The sequence below is a fragment of the Phocoena phocoena genome, chromosome 10, assembly GCF_963924675.1.
Source record: "Phocoena phocoena chromosome 10, mPhoPho1.1, whole genome shotgun sequence".
Classification (NCBI taxonomy): Eukaryota; Metazoa; Chordata; class Mammalia; order Artiodactyla; family Phocoenidae; genus Phocoena; species Phocoena phocoena.
The window spans coordinates 52896980-52910479 of NC_089228.1; the positions used below are offsets into that span (position 1 = coordinate 52896980).

The 13500-nt window shown below is 42.9% G+C and overlaps 1 protein-coding gene across 1 annotated transcript in view; it reads right to left on the reverse strand.

Moving 5' to 3' along the window:
- The window catches only part of GPD1L (glycerol-3-phosphate dehydrogenase 1 like), a 54371-nt gene that overhangs the window by 13990 nt on the left and 26881 nt on the right, over positions 1-13500 (reverse strand). The window contains exons 4-5 of the mRNA XM_065885497.1: positions 12445-12583; positions 5780-5892 (exon numbers count right to left, since the gene is read on the reverse strand). Coding sequence (XP_065741569.1) covers positions 5780-5892; positions 12445-12583 — 252 coding nt within the window. The remainder of the gene's footprint in view (positions 1-5779; positions 5893-12444; positions 12584-13500) is intronic.

Sequence of the window (13500 nt, forward strand, 5' to 3'; positions counted from 1 at the left end):
CTGCAGAGTCAACCCCTCCCTTCTAAGGGGACCCTGGGCCCTGTTTAATCACCGTATGATGCATCCTGAAATCCTCACTCTCTCACCTACCACTTATCACTGTCAAAAGAAAAATAAACACACTGAGCTGGTCAGATCATGCCCGAATAGCACCCGAACAGATGTCCTCTGAGGTCGCTCAGCTGTGAAATTTATCACTATCCGCTGGGCATTTAAATCTGCTTTAAACTATTCATGTGAATAGTGAAAATTTATTCACTATTTTAAACACAGAGCTAAAAATACCATGATTTTCAGAAGACAGGCGTCCTTAAGCCCCTGCCCATTTCCCGGGTGATAGCAATACTCACAGGCAATCATCCTCCGCGAAGTGCGGTCTCTGCAATCCTGAATCGGGGCGGGTTGGATAGGGCTCAGTTTCTTTCGCTCCCACCCACCCACAAAAAGACTACAAAACTGGAGGAGCAGCCCATGTGACCCGCAGTTTATGCAAACACTCTCACCACCTAGGGAGAATGGCCCTGCTGAAAACCAAGTCAGTATTTTCTGTAAGTCCAACAACCCGCCTGACTCTTCTTGAGGCCACCTCCGAGTGCATCTGACCTCGCCTCGCGGAAACCTGAAAAGTGTAGGCTAACTACGTCGAGGTACCATGTATGGTTTGCAGGTTGGGTACTGTGTAAGGCCACCTTGGCTGAGATGTCTAGGAGGCCCAAAGTCAAGCCCACGCTCAGCCCACCAGGCTGCACACCCTGATGAGAAGCTGCCTTAGCGAGAGCAGTGTTGTCCGGCAGAAGTTTCTGCGATGACGTAAATGTTTGCTATCTGCTCGTCCAACAGAGTAGCCACTAGCTGCTGAGACTTCCTTAAGACTAATGTGGCTACTGAGTCTCTGAAATGGGGCTACTGTGACTCAGAAACTGAATTTTGAATTTTTAAAAAAAGTTTTAATTAATTTGCATGTAAATGCACACAGCCGCATGTGGCCCTGGCTGAGACTGGGCACCAGGCTGTGGCCCACAGTACATTCATCACAGCCAAAGCCCTGGAGGAAACCTACACGCCCAGCAATGAGGGTGGTGAGCCTCACCACAGACAACCCTACAAAGAATGCCGAGCCTCTGTGGCACAGGTAATGGGTGTATCTCCCAATCTACTCTCCTCCTCTTCCTGAGTCCTAGAGTTCCTGATTTTCATGCAAGTATATGGCTACCCAGAGAGAGGGGGAAATGTCCCAGCCTCCCCTGCAGCAGGTATAGTCACACAATTAAGTACTAATTGCCCATTAAGATGAAGCCAAAGTGTTACACTGTGACTCCCCAGAACCTGCCTTAAAAGACAGCTGCCATATGCCCTTTATCCTTTTCTTCACCCTGCTGCCTGGAAGGCAGATGTGATGGTTGGAGCTCTGGTCACCATCTTGGAATACAAGTACAAGAGCCATACCTCGTGAACTGGAAGGAGCCTGGGTCCCTGAGAATTCGGTGGAATGGAGTTGTCATATGGATTCAGGATTTTTACACAAGAAAGAGATAAACTTCTACCTTGCTTAGCCACTAATTTTTTTAAAAATTCTTTGTGAAACTAAATCTGGTTTTAGTGCACAGGTTTTATTATTTATATAAATTTATTTATTTTTTATTTTTGGCTGTGTTGGGTCTTTGTTGCTGCACATAGGCTTTCTCTAGTTGCGGGGAGTGGGGGCTACTCCTCGTTGCGGTGTGCGGACTAATTGCGGTGGCTTGTCTTGTTGTGGAGCATGGGCTCTAGGCGTGGGCTTCAGTAATTGTGGCACGCAGGCTCAGTACTGGCGCAAGGGCTTAGTTGCTCTGCGGCACGTGGGATCTTCCGGACCAGGGCTCGAACCTGTGTTCCTTGCATTGGCAGGTGGATTCCTAACCACTATACCACCAGAGAAGTCCCAGCCACTATTATTTTGGGTCTCTGTTAATGAAACTTAATCCTGATAAAGTATTTATTAAAAATAACATAGGTTGAGGACTTCCCTGGTGACGCAGTGGTTAAGAATCTGTCTGCCAATGCAGGGGACAGGGGTTCGAGCCCTGGTCCGGGAAGATCCCACATGCCACGGAGCAACTAAGCCCGTGTGCCACTACTTAGCCCGCGCACCACAATTACTGAGCCTGCGTGCCACAACTACTGAAGCTCGCGTGCCTAGAGCCCGTGCTCCACAACAAGAGAAGCCACCGCAATAAGCCTGCACACCACAATGAAGAGTAGCCTCCACGCTCCACAACTAGAGAAAGCCCTCATGCAGCAACGAAGACCCAATGCAGCCAAAAATAAATAAATTAATTAAATTAAAAAAATAACATAGGTTGAGCTGTACACTTATGGTTTCTGTACTTTTCTATATGAAGTACCTCTTAAACTTTACATTAAAACAAAAATTCACTGCTAGTGAAAGAAGCCAGACACAGAAGAGTACATATTGCACAACTCCATTATAAAAATTCTATAGTGTACAAAAGCAGATCAGTGGCTGCTGGCTTGGGAGAGAGGGGTGAGCTACAAAAAGACATATACGTGGGCTTCCCTGGTGGCGCTGTGGTTAAGAATCTGCCTGCCAATGCAGGGGACACAGGTAAGCCCTTATCTGGGAAGATAGCACGTGCCGCGGAGCAACTAATCCCGTGTGCCACAGCTACTGAGCCTGCGCTCTAAAGCTCGCGAGCCACAACTACTGAGCCTGCGTGCCACAACTACTGAAGCCCATGTGCCTAGAGCCCATGCTCTGCAACAAGAGAAGCCACTGCAATGAGAAGCCCCCGTTCGCGGCAACTAGAGAAAGCCCACGTGTAGTAACAAAGACCCGACGTAGCCAAAAATAAATAAATAAATTTACCAAAAAAAGACATACAGAATTGTTTGGGGTGATGGAAATGTTCTGTATTGTGGTGATGATTTTCAGGGTATATACACCCAACTGCATTATATATTTAACTGGGTGCAGTTTAATATACACGAATTGTGCCTAAATAAAGTTGATATTTAACAAGGAATACTCCCGTAGTGATTAAGAGATTAATTTAGCTACGAGGTGAAGGACATTCTGAAGCAGTAAGATGCACTGGTACAACATGATTTTGCATTTTGAATTTTCTTTTTCTTTTATCCTTGTAAGGAGCTGTTATCTTTCTTCCTCCTTTTTTCCCCCTTTTTTTGGTAAGTCAAATGCCCTCATGTTTTTGAGCACAAAAAAAAGTGTACTTCAAACATTTTTTTAGTGTGGAGAAGATTACTAAAGGTTGTTAATGTGGAAAAAAACAAAAAAGAATGCATATACGTGTGTAACTGGATCACTTTGTCGTACAGCAGAAATTAACACAACACTGTAAATCAACTATACTTCAATAAAATAATTTTTTTTAAAAGTAAAACATAAACTGCTTGAACAGTAAGATCCAGTTTTTGTTTTAAAAAGAGGACCTAACAAATGTGTGCTTGCTAAAAAGACTGGCAGAGGAGACAACAAACATTAATAGTGATTATCTCAGGATGCAGGGACTATCAGTCATTTTCACTTTCTTCTCTACACCTCTCTGTTGTGTGAAACTACCTTTTATAATCAGGAAGAAAACAACAAAATCATTAATTACATAATCAAAGAAACACACGCCCATTTGCCCTGGTTGGGCAGGCTCTAGCAAGGGAGGGCTTCATTTCATTCAACTTGCCTGGACACCAACCAGAAAAGTCAGGTCGTCCAGAGTAACAAAAGACACCGGACTGAATCTTAAAATCCATGATCACATTCTGACCGTGCTAATATCTGCTAAGTTTGAGTCATTTACTCTTTATTTTTTTTTAATTTAATTTAATTTTCTTATACAGCCGGTTGAGTCATTTACTCTTTGGCTCTCTTATCTCCTTATCTGTCCAATGGGATGGTTAGACTCAATTACTGCCAAAGCACCTGTTTCTCAGTTTTCAGAACTCCCAGCTCTGATGCAAGCCAGCAGCAATGATGGTAACTGATCCTGTTTTAAAGGAAAGCCAGGGGAAGGATGCTAAATGGTCCTCAACCCCCATCTGCCTCTGCCCCTCACGAACCACTCTATCATGGGTAGCGGGAGGCTTCCTGCCAACAGACATGAAAAGCCACGCTCAGTTCAGACACAGGACCAGCATGTGGTCCCATCAGCAGAAACTTCTCCAGAGCCCTCAATCTAGAATCTTTCTTCTCCCCCTGTTCCTTTGTTCTGGGCGGGTTCTCACAGCTTCCCCATCCACCACCGAAAATAACCCAGTCACTTCAAGAGAGCTCTGAAGCACACAGACCATGCTGAGCAATTAGGCCTTCATGGTGCCACTGCTGGTGAGTTGTCATTAGTTTAATGAAGGACTATTAAAAACACATAAAAATCTCAACCAACAGAAATAAACAACACAGCCAAAGCCAGCATCTTAAATGTATAGCAGGCGGTGTGCAATGTGAGAATCCCCACCAGCATTCAAAAAGACGGACTGGGGCTTCCCTGGTGGCGCAGTAGTTGAGAGTCCGCCTGCCAATGCAGGGGACATGGGTTCGTGCCCCAGTCCAGGAAGATCCCACATGCCACGAAGCGGCTGGGCCCGTGAGCCATGGCCGCTGAGCCTGCGCGTCCGGAGCCTGGGCTCCGCAACGGGAGAGGCCACAACAGTGAGAGGCCCAAAAGATGGACTGCCTGGGAGCCCAAGTCTTTCGTTGGCTTCAATTTTTAAAATTCTCATTGTATGGAGACATGACCACACATACACACACGATATTAATTCTACAAAGTGGTTTTCAATTCTGACCAGGAAAAAAGGTGTACACTTTGGAGAAAGCATGGGAAGGCACTCTTTGGACTGGTCTCCCCTGCATTCTTTTGATCTTTGCAATTTTCACCTGACAAAGTGAGGCGAATGCCAGATTACTTAATTTCCTACCCTAGGTGCTCAAATTCCTGAAAGGCCGCTTCTGCTACAAAAGAAATTACTCAAAAGTGACTCAAAGGGGTTATCCATTCACATGGAAGCTCTTTACTTTCCCTTTTTTTTTTTTTTTTTTTGAGATGGCAGCGAAGGCAGCTCTGATTCCAAGGGGAGAAGGATGAGAAGATGCAGCCCAGCTTCCCGTGGGCTGTTCCCCATAGTCAGGATAGAGGGACCCCGACCACAACTTTTAAAGGCAGAGGGGAACAAGCCAGGAGCCCAAGACCAAGTGCGGAAACTTCCCTTGACCCTCCCAAGCCACTAGCCAATAGAAGCTGGTTCTTTAATCTGATCTTTTCCCTTTACAGGCAAAGATAAAGCTGATCTTAGAAAGACCTGTCAGCAGCAGATTGTTTTTTTTCCTTTAAAAACAACAACCGACCACACCATCAAACCAGTAGAGTAGCATCATTCAGAGGGGCCAAGTTCCTCTTCCTGCTCAAGACAGTAAGTAGGAGAAATGTATAAATTAATAGAATACTTCACTCCTAGGTAAGACTCCACAATCAAAGTAGTTCCTGGCTTTCCAAATGTTAGTGCTGTCAACTTCCCAAAGAACAAACACCCACCCTTCTCCCAGATTTACAAATAAAAGCCAACCATGAGTGAGAGAGGAAATCTAACCGCCAAGGAAAGGCTGGGGCAAAGCAGGAAGTGATAAACAAGGCTGCCAATTCACTATTCTCCCCAGAAGTATGTGCACAGAACACAGAGGCCATTCTTCAGGACTGGCTGCAATGATGCTAGCAGTGGCCCTGTGTGATCACTCCTCCTGTGAGCATAAATATCAAGGCTGCTTTACCTTCAGAGCACCACACAGTTCAACCGTGTCTGCATCATCCACCACCGTAATTCGAAAATTTGGAGTCTGCAGAAGTTCTTTGAAGAGAAGGCCGTTCTCTATTACCTTGCTGCCTATTGAAAGGTTAGAAAAATGGAAATTAATAACAGCCTCTCATCTTAATTTTTGCATCTAACACAGTTTAAAATGACGTTTTTCTTATTACAAAAATAACATATTTTCCTGATAGGAAATTTTGAAAAGTCATAGGACTAGAAATAGAAAATTAAAATATTCCACAATCCCACCACAGGATCATTAACAATTTGGCATACATCTTTAACTTACTGAAACAGGAATATACACAGTTTTTCTCAACATTGAGAACAACATATGTGATTTCATAATCTGTTTTCCCCCGTTTATGGCAGGAATAATTTTCAGTGACATCATACACTTTCTACTTTACTTTAAATGGCTGCTTTGTAGTTTACTGCATACATGCATTATATTTTATCTAAGCATCTTTCTATTATTTGATATCTAAAACTGTTGCAACTTTTTGCTACCATACACACTTACTTATAAGCTCCTTCCAGGGGAGGAAAGTACATCCCTTTCTACCAGCATTTGGCTTGACCAGAGGATGTGCCTGGACTCACAGAGGGTGGGACAGATTTCCCCACCCCTTGACCTTGGGCTTAGTCATGTGACTGGCTTTGGTCAGTGGGACATTAATAGACCTGACACAGTGGAGGCCTGAAGCCTATTTGTGCAGCAGTAGGGCTGGTTCCCTTGTCCCTCTGCCTTCACTGTGAGAATACATCCTGGCTGGCCCGCTGGACTCTACAGGAAGATGAGACAAAGGAGCAGAATGACCCCAGCTTTGATCCGCCAGCCTCCAGCGGACCCACAGCTAACCCATGTGTTAGCTGTGCTTATTTTGGATGCCACTGAGAATCTGGGATTGTTTGTTACTTAGCATCACTATGGCAACAAGAGAACTGATACAACATCAACAAACATGTTCCTGACAATTGTGGAAGACGGAAATGCATTCAAAGGGTCCTCATTTTTGTTCCCGTTGTATCCCCTCCCTTGGGACCGTGCTTAGAATGACACAGAGGATCAGTACTTTTCACCTTATTTTTTTGGTTAGCGACTTTCAGTTCAAAACAAAAATAAAACTTTACACATAGAGCCTGATGTGAGATCTGCTCTGGTTGGTGGGATGCAGGGTGGCGCTCTGCTCTGGGAGGGCTCCAGAAATCAGGATGATAAAATTCACCAGCCAAGACCTAGCTCCCACGTGATGATCTCCACACAGAGCCTGGGGACTATGGCACTTTGGCTCTTCCTGCCTCGAGGTTCTCAAGCCTATTCCCAAGCTTGTTTTCACATTACAATCACCCAGGATCTTTAAAAACACCAAAGTCTGGCCAAACCCCAGACCCATTAAATTACAAGCTCTGGGGTGGAGCAGGCAGGCATCACTAATTTCTGAAGCTCCCCAGGTGACTCCAATGGGCAGACAAGTTGGCAAACCTCTGATTTAACCTCCTCTAGCCTCATGAGTAAAACACTATGGCACTCAGGACTGTCTGAGGTTAAATAGGAATCAGGTGTGAAAACAGCCTAGGCTCACAAGGATCACACAAAGGTCTATATAATAATAATAATAAGATAGCTGATACTTACATGCCTATGACTGATTTGCCCCATTGACAGACAGGAAGCCCAGAGAGGTTTACCAAGTTGCCCTAGGTCACACAGCTAGTAGGAGGCAGAGCCCCAATTCTAACCTAGGTGCTCTGGCTCCAGGGCCTGCACTCCCTCTCTACGCTATGCTCCTCTCAGGAGTGGGAAAAGAGAAGATAAACAAGCAACAAACATCGCAATCAGAACTATGGTCTTCCAACGCAGGAAAAAAAGAGGATGGTCAACAATCAAAATTACACCCAGAAGTAATATAATGTCAAAATGATCCAGGGGAGAGTGGAAAGAGGGTGGGAAACAGGTGAAATAAGGCCAGCCAGCAGTTAATCATTACTAAAGATGGGCAGTGGTGTCATGATACTGTTCTCCCTACTTCTGTTTGGTTTAAGGAAATTTGCCATCATATAATAAAATATTTAAGATACTTACACCCGATACTTAGAAACACATTTTCAGGACCTCCCTGGTGATCCAGTGGTTAAGAATCCGTGCTTCCAATGCAGGGGTTACGGGTTCGATCCCTAGTCGGGGAACTAAGATCCCGCGTGCCGTGCTGTGCGGCCCCAAAATAAACAACAACAAAAAAAGAAACACATTTTCTATTCTACAGGCATTGCTATGATGTCATTTAGCTGAGTTCTCCTCTCTCCAAATATCAGAAGTATGTCCGCTTGAGCAAACTGTCCTCTTCCTTTTTTAAACAGTCTTCCAGACCAGCAGCACCGTTTCTTCACCTGGGTTGGGCAAACCAGCCCCGGTCTCACATTGTGATGTTATTCCTGTCTTTTTCCTCTGTCCTCACCGCCATGGCCACTGCCTGGTGCCTCCGACAGGAGGGAGGCTCACAAGCGTTACAGACAGGCCCTCACTCCTCCCACTCGAGCCACTTTAATCCAACCATCAGCAGCTGTGAGTAACCTGACACATGGCAGGGAGAAGACTGTTCTCCATTTGCCACTGACACAAGGTGGCATTTGCTGGTACCTCTGTGGCTGCAAATTCCACATGGTGTCCATTAGATAGGTGAGCTTGATTTACAGCAATCTTACATTTTCTCAAATTCACCTTTTATTCATTTTTATTCTTTTCCATTATGGTTTATTATAGGATATGGAATATATTATATATTGAATATAGTTTCCTGTGCTATACAGTAGGACCTTGTTGCTTATCTATTTTATATATAGTAGTTTGTATCTGCTAATCCCAACCCCACCCCCTTTCCTCTTTGGTAACCACTGTTTTCTATGTCTGTGAGTCTGTTTCTGTTTTGTAAATAAGTTCATTTGTATCATATTTTAGACTCCACATATAAGTGATATCAAACGATATTTGTCTTTGTCCGACTCACTTCACTTAGTATGATAATCTCTAGGTCCATTCATGTTGCTGCAAATGGCATTATCAAATGTACCTTTTAAATTTTTAGATCTTTTATTGTTTTAAATCATGGATAAGAAAGCACTGATCGTATTATTATTACCAGTCATGAGCAGTGATGCAGCAAGCAGGGACCCATGGCATCTGGTCCAGAACAGGGAAGGCCCATCAGCCACGTGGAAGGGCTCCCCAAACTCAATATGAACCAAAAGACAGGAAAATCCCACTTCTCTTCCACACCAAGTTTTGGAGATAATCAACCTATTTAATAAGACTCCTTCAAAACACTCATCTCAGTCTGTAATTCCCTATTGTTTGTGTACCTAGAAGCTCCTTCTGCATAGAAGGGGCTTATGAATCCTTGACATTTCGCATCATGACTGATACATAACAGACTTTGAACAATATTTGTGGGTTGAGTGGAAGTCTCAGACTCTGTGAAGTCAGTCCCAAGGAGGAAAGGATTTCTCACCACAAGGGGGTGCCGCAGTTCCCCATGCTCGTTAGTATTTTTACCAGACACTGAAAACAATGCCATCTTCCTCCTCCTCCACAGGAGACTCAAGTGGACTAAGATTCCTGAATCTGTCATAATTAAAAATGAGTTGGCTGCTAATGCCATCAAGAAAGGAGACCTGGATAACCACAGCACAACGATCAAATCCGGAAAATTTAACCTTGACACAATTATCTAACTACAACCCATATTCAAATCTCCCCCATTACCCCAGTGTCGCCTTTATGGCAACCAGGATCCAGCCCAGGATCCTGCACTGCACTTAGTGGTCAGGTCTCTCTAGACTTCTCCTTTAGCCTTTCAATATCTTCTATGACACTGACATTTTTCAGGAGTGCGGACCAGTTGTTTTGTACCAATGTCCCTTTCTTTGGGCTTATCTGATATTTCCTCACAATTAAATTCAGATAAAATAAGAAAATTTTTTAAATATCACTTTCCTGTTCTATCTTACTTTCAACAGTTAATTTAATTTAATTCAGGTCACTCTTACCAGCCATGGACCAACCCACAGAGAAGGCAGTAGAAGCACTGGGTAAACAGAAGCCAGAGGAAGAGATGTAACTTCTGTGCATGTGTCTGTGTTACGCACCAAAAAAGTCTAATGCACCCAACTGGGAGAAACAAGGCCAAGAGGCATGTAAAAATCCTAGCTAAAATCTACAGGTTTTTTTTTTTTTTGGCTGCTTCAGGTCTTAGTTGTGGCATGTGGGATCTTTCATTGCAGCATGGGCTCTTCGTTGTGGCTCACAGGCTTCTTTCTAGCTATGGTGTGCAGGTTTTCTCTCTCTAGCTGTGGTGCGTGGGCTCCAGGGAACATGGGCTCTGTAGTTTGTGGCACACAGGCTCTCTCATTGAGGCGTGAGCTCAGTAGCTGTGGCACATGGGCTTAGCTGCCCCTGGCATGTGGGATCTTAGTTCCCCAATCAGGGATCGAACCCGCATCCCCTGCATTGGAAGGCGGATTCTTCACCACTGGACCACAAGGGAAGTCCCTCAAATCTACAGTTTTGAATCAAAGATTGGAGAAGTCTCAACCCTATAGAATGACTGGTGTAACCAGTCAATCCTAACCAACTGATTAGCAAATTGATTACTGGCAAATAGGACTGAGCTGGAACAACTCGTTAACAATTATTTTTGAAAAATAAAAGTAATTACAGAACAATTTGACAGGCTACATTAAAAGCATAGATGAATAAAAGAACTATGAAAGAATAAAACCTATATACAGACTAGCATACAAATGAAAATTTTTTTTCTGGAAGGATACATAGGAACTGCTAACAGTGATTCTCTTTGGGAAGAGGGAATAGGTGGGAAATTACAATCTTAATTCTAATTTATACCTCCTTGTACTATTTGAATTTTCTTACCTTACATTGCTCTTGTAAATATCAACCTGGGTAATGTTATTATAGGTCATTTTGTTTTCCTCCTTTTACTATTTGTGATATCTCTCCTCTCCAAAATTACTGTTTCTCCCCCTCCAAAAAAATTTTTTAAGTGCCCAGATAAATGGATTGTCAACAGAATGCTACGCAACTATGAAGATGTATGCTGACAGAAGTAAATGAAACAATTATAAAAGAGTAAATAACTACAGCCGTAAATAGTTTGCCACAAATAGACAAAAATAATGAAATTTAAATGAAATTAAAAATGGTTTTTGTAAGTCAGAGAAAGACAAATATCATATGATACTGCTTATATGTAGAACCTAAAAAAAGTGGTATGAATGAACTTATTTACAAAACAGAAACAGTCACAGACATAGAAAACAAACTTATGGTTACCATGGGGAAAAGCAGGGGGAGGGATAAATTAGGAGTTTGGGATTGACATATGCACACTAATATATACAAAATAGATAACTAATAAGGGCCTACATATAGAGCACTGGGAACTCTACTCAATACTCTACGTATATGGGAAAAGAATCTAAAAAAGAGTAGATATATGGGTACGTATAACTGAATCACTTTGCTGTACAGCAGAAACTAACACAACACTGTAAATCAACTATACTCCAATAAAAATTTTAAAGAAACTTTTAAAAAATGGTTTTCTTTTGATTATCTCTATTTTCCCCTGTAATCAGATAATGTCTGTACAACAGAGCTTCCTTTAACAAAGCTGCCAAGGAGAAATGATTCACATTGCTGGTGTGTTTGACAAGGGTGGAAGTAAGTTCTGGAGTGGTAGATAAACTTAAATACACTTTTGCAAAGCACCTGCAAACCCAACAGTATTACTCTTCTGAAGAGTCCTATAATATGGGCACTTAGGAATTCCAAAGCCCTTTTTAAAAGAAACAAAAAATTTCACAACACCAATGTGTAAGAGTAGAAAGAGCTTTCTGTTTCAAGAAACAGGAGACCCAAGTTCACGCCTGGGTTCTATATTAGCTGTGTGACCTTGGGGCTGGTAACTTACTCTCCGGGCCTTGGGCTTATTCACCTGAAAGTGGGGATCATTCCCATTAATTTCTAGATCTCCTTGGAATCTAATGAGGATCCAGATCCTGGCATTTGTGAGTAAAGAAAAGCTGGGTTTCCCTTATAAGAAGACGTACCAGAGAACTTGCTTTCCGTGATCCCACCCCTCCCACCCCCATATAAGAAGGCAGCTGTCTGCAAGCCAGAAAGAGAGCCCTCATCATAGAAAAGTGTTGGTTAAACCTTAATCTTAGACTTTCTAGCCTTCAGAACTGTAAGAAATAAATTCCTGTGTCTAAAAAAAAAAAAAAAGAAAAGCTGGGTTTCTAAGGCCCCACCATGGATGTAACCACCTGCTTCTTGATACAAGTACCCTTGTGTTTTTGTGTTTAACCTCGATAATGCATTACTGGATCACAGCAGGTCAACATGGTCTCCTTGGCTTTACTTTCACTCCAGAGGTTACTGAAATGCTTCAGTCCCACAGAATGGCCTCCTACATAAAATTCCCACCCCACTGAATGTCCACCCCAAGAATGTTAAGGGCAGGAGGGAAGAGTCCACTATAGAAAATTCCAGAAACGGAAAGTGTGCCTGTTAAGACACCCAATGTCCCTTCCCCAGGTGGCCCTCACCGATGGTGGTCTCGCAGAACTTCCCAGCGGCCACCTCATTGGCAATGTTGGCTCCCATCAACACGCTGATGTCAATGCCCATCTTCTCTCGGATGATGTCGGAAATGAGCTTCAGCCCCTCAGGACCCTCGTCTATGCCCTGCAAGGATGTCAGCAAGTTAGGGGAAAACGAACCACCAAGGACAAGAGGCAGGAGATCATTGCTTTATAGGTCACCTAGATTCAGACTTCCAATGGCATATGCAACTTGAAAAACCTCTCTTATTTACAACAGTAAACAGACATACTGTGTATGTACCATTTAAAGAGTAAAATTAAATGAAAATGTAACCACCCAGGTTAAGAAAGAGAACATGAAGGACACCACTGAAGTGCCCTGTGTCTCTCCCCAAATGCATCCTCCTTATTAGTGTTTCCTGGTCCCCACCAGGGTGAAGCCCTATCCTGAATGCTTTATGCCCTCCCTGTTCCTTTGCTTTTCTTGATCATTTTGCCGCATAAAACTACACCTAAACAGTAAGTTATATCAGTATATTTTTGAAAACCTATAAATGAAACTGTACTGCTCACCTGTGTGCTGTTCTGTGCTATATTATTACTTTGGAGATTCACCCACACGGCTGCATGAATGCTCTGGTTCATTCCCATTTACTACTGTGTAGTATTCCACCATTCATCTGTCCAGTCTATTGATGACTGACATTGAACTGTTTGCTTTCATAAACATTCACCTATGAACACTATGGAACACACTCTCTCACAGAGGGTTCTTCCCCTGGCAGCCTGGGGAAGTTTATGGACTCATTCTCAGACTTCATATGCATAAAGCAAAATACATAAGATTACCCAGGAAGACAATTATACTGAAATATAGTTATCAAATGTTAAAAAAAAAATTTGTGACAAAGTAGTATATGTATGTTATCAATGTAATTATAAAAAGATGTCATGGCAGGTATAATAATTATCATAATTTCCAAGTAGTGATGAGCATAAATGATACTTTGAGATATCTAAAGCCACTGTAAAGTGATACGAAAATACCTGTAATTTCTA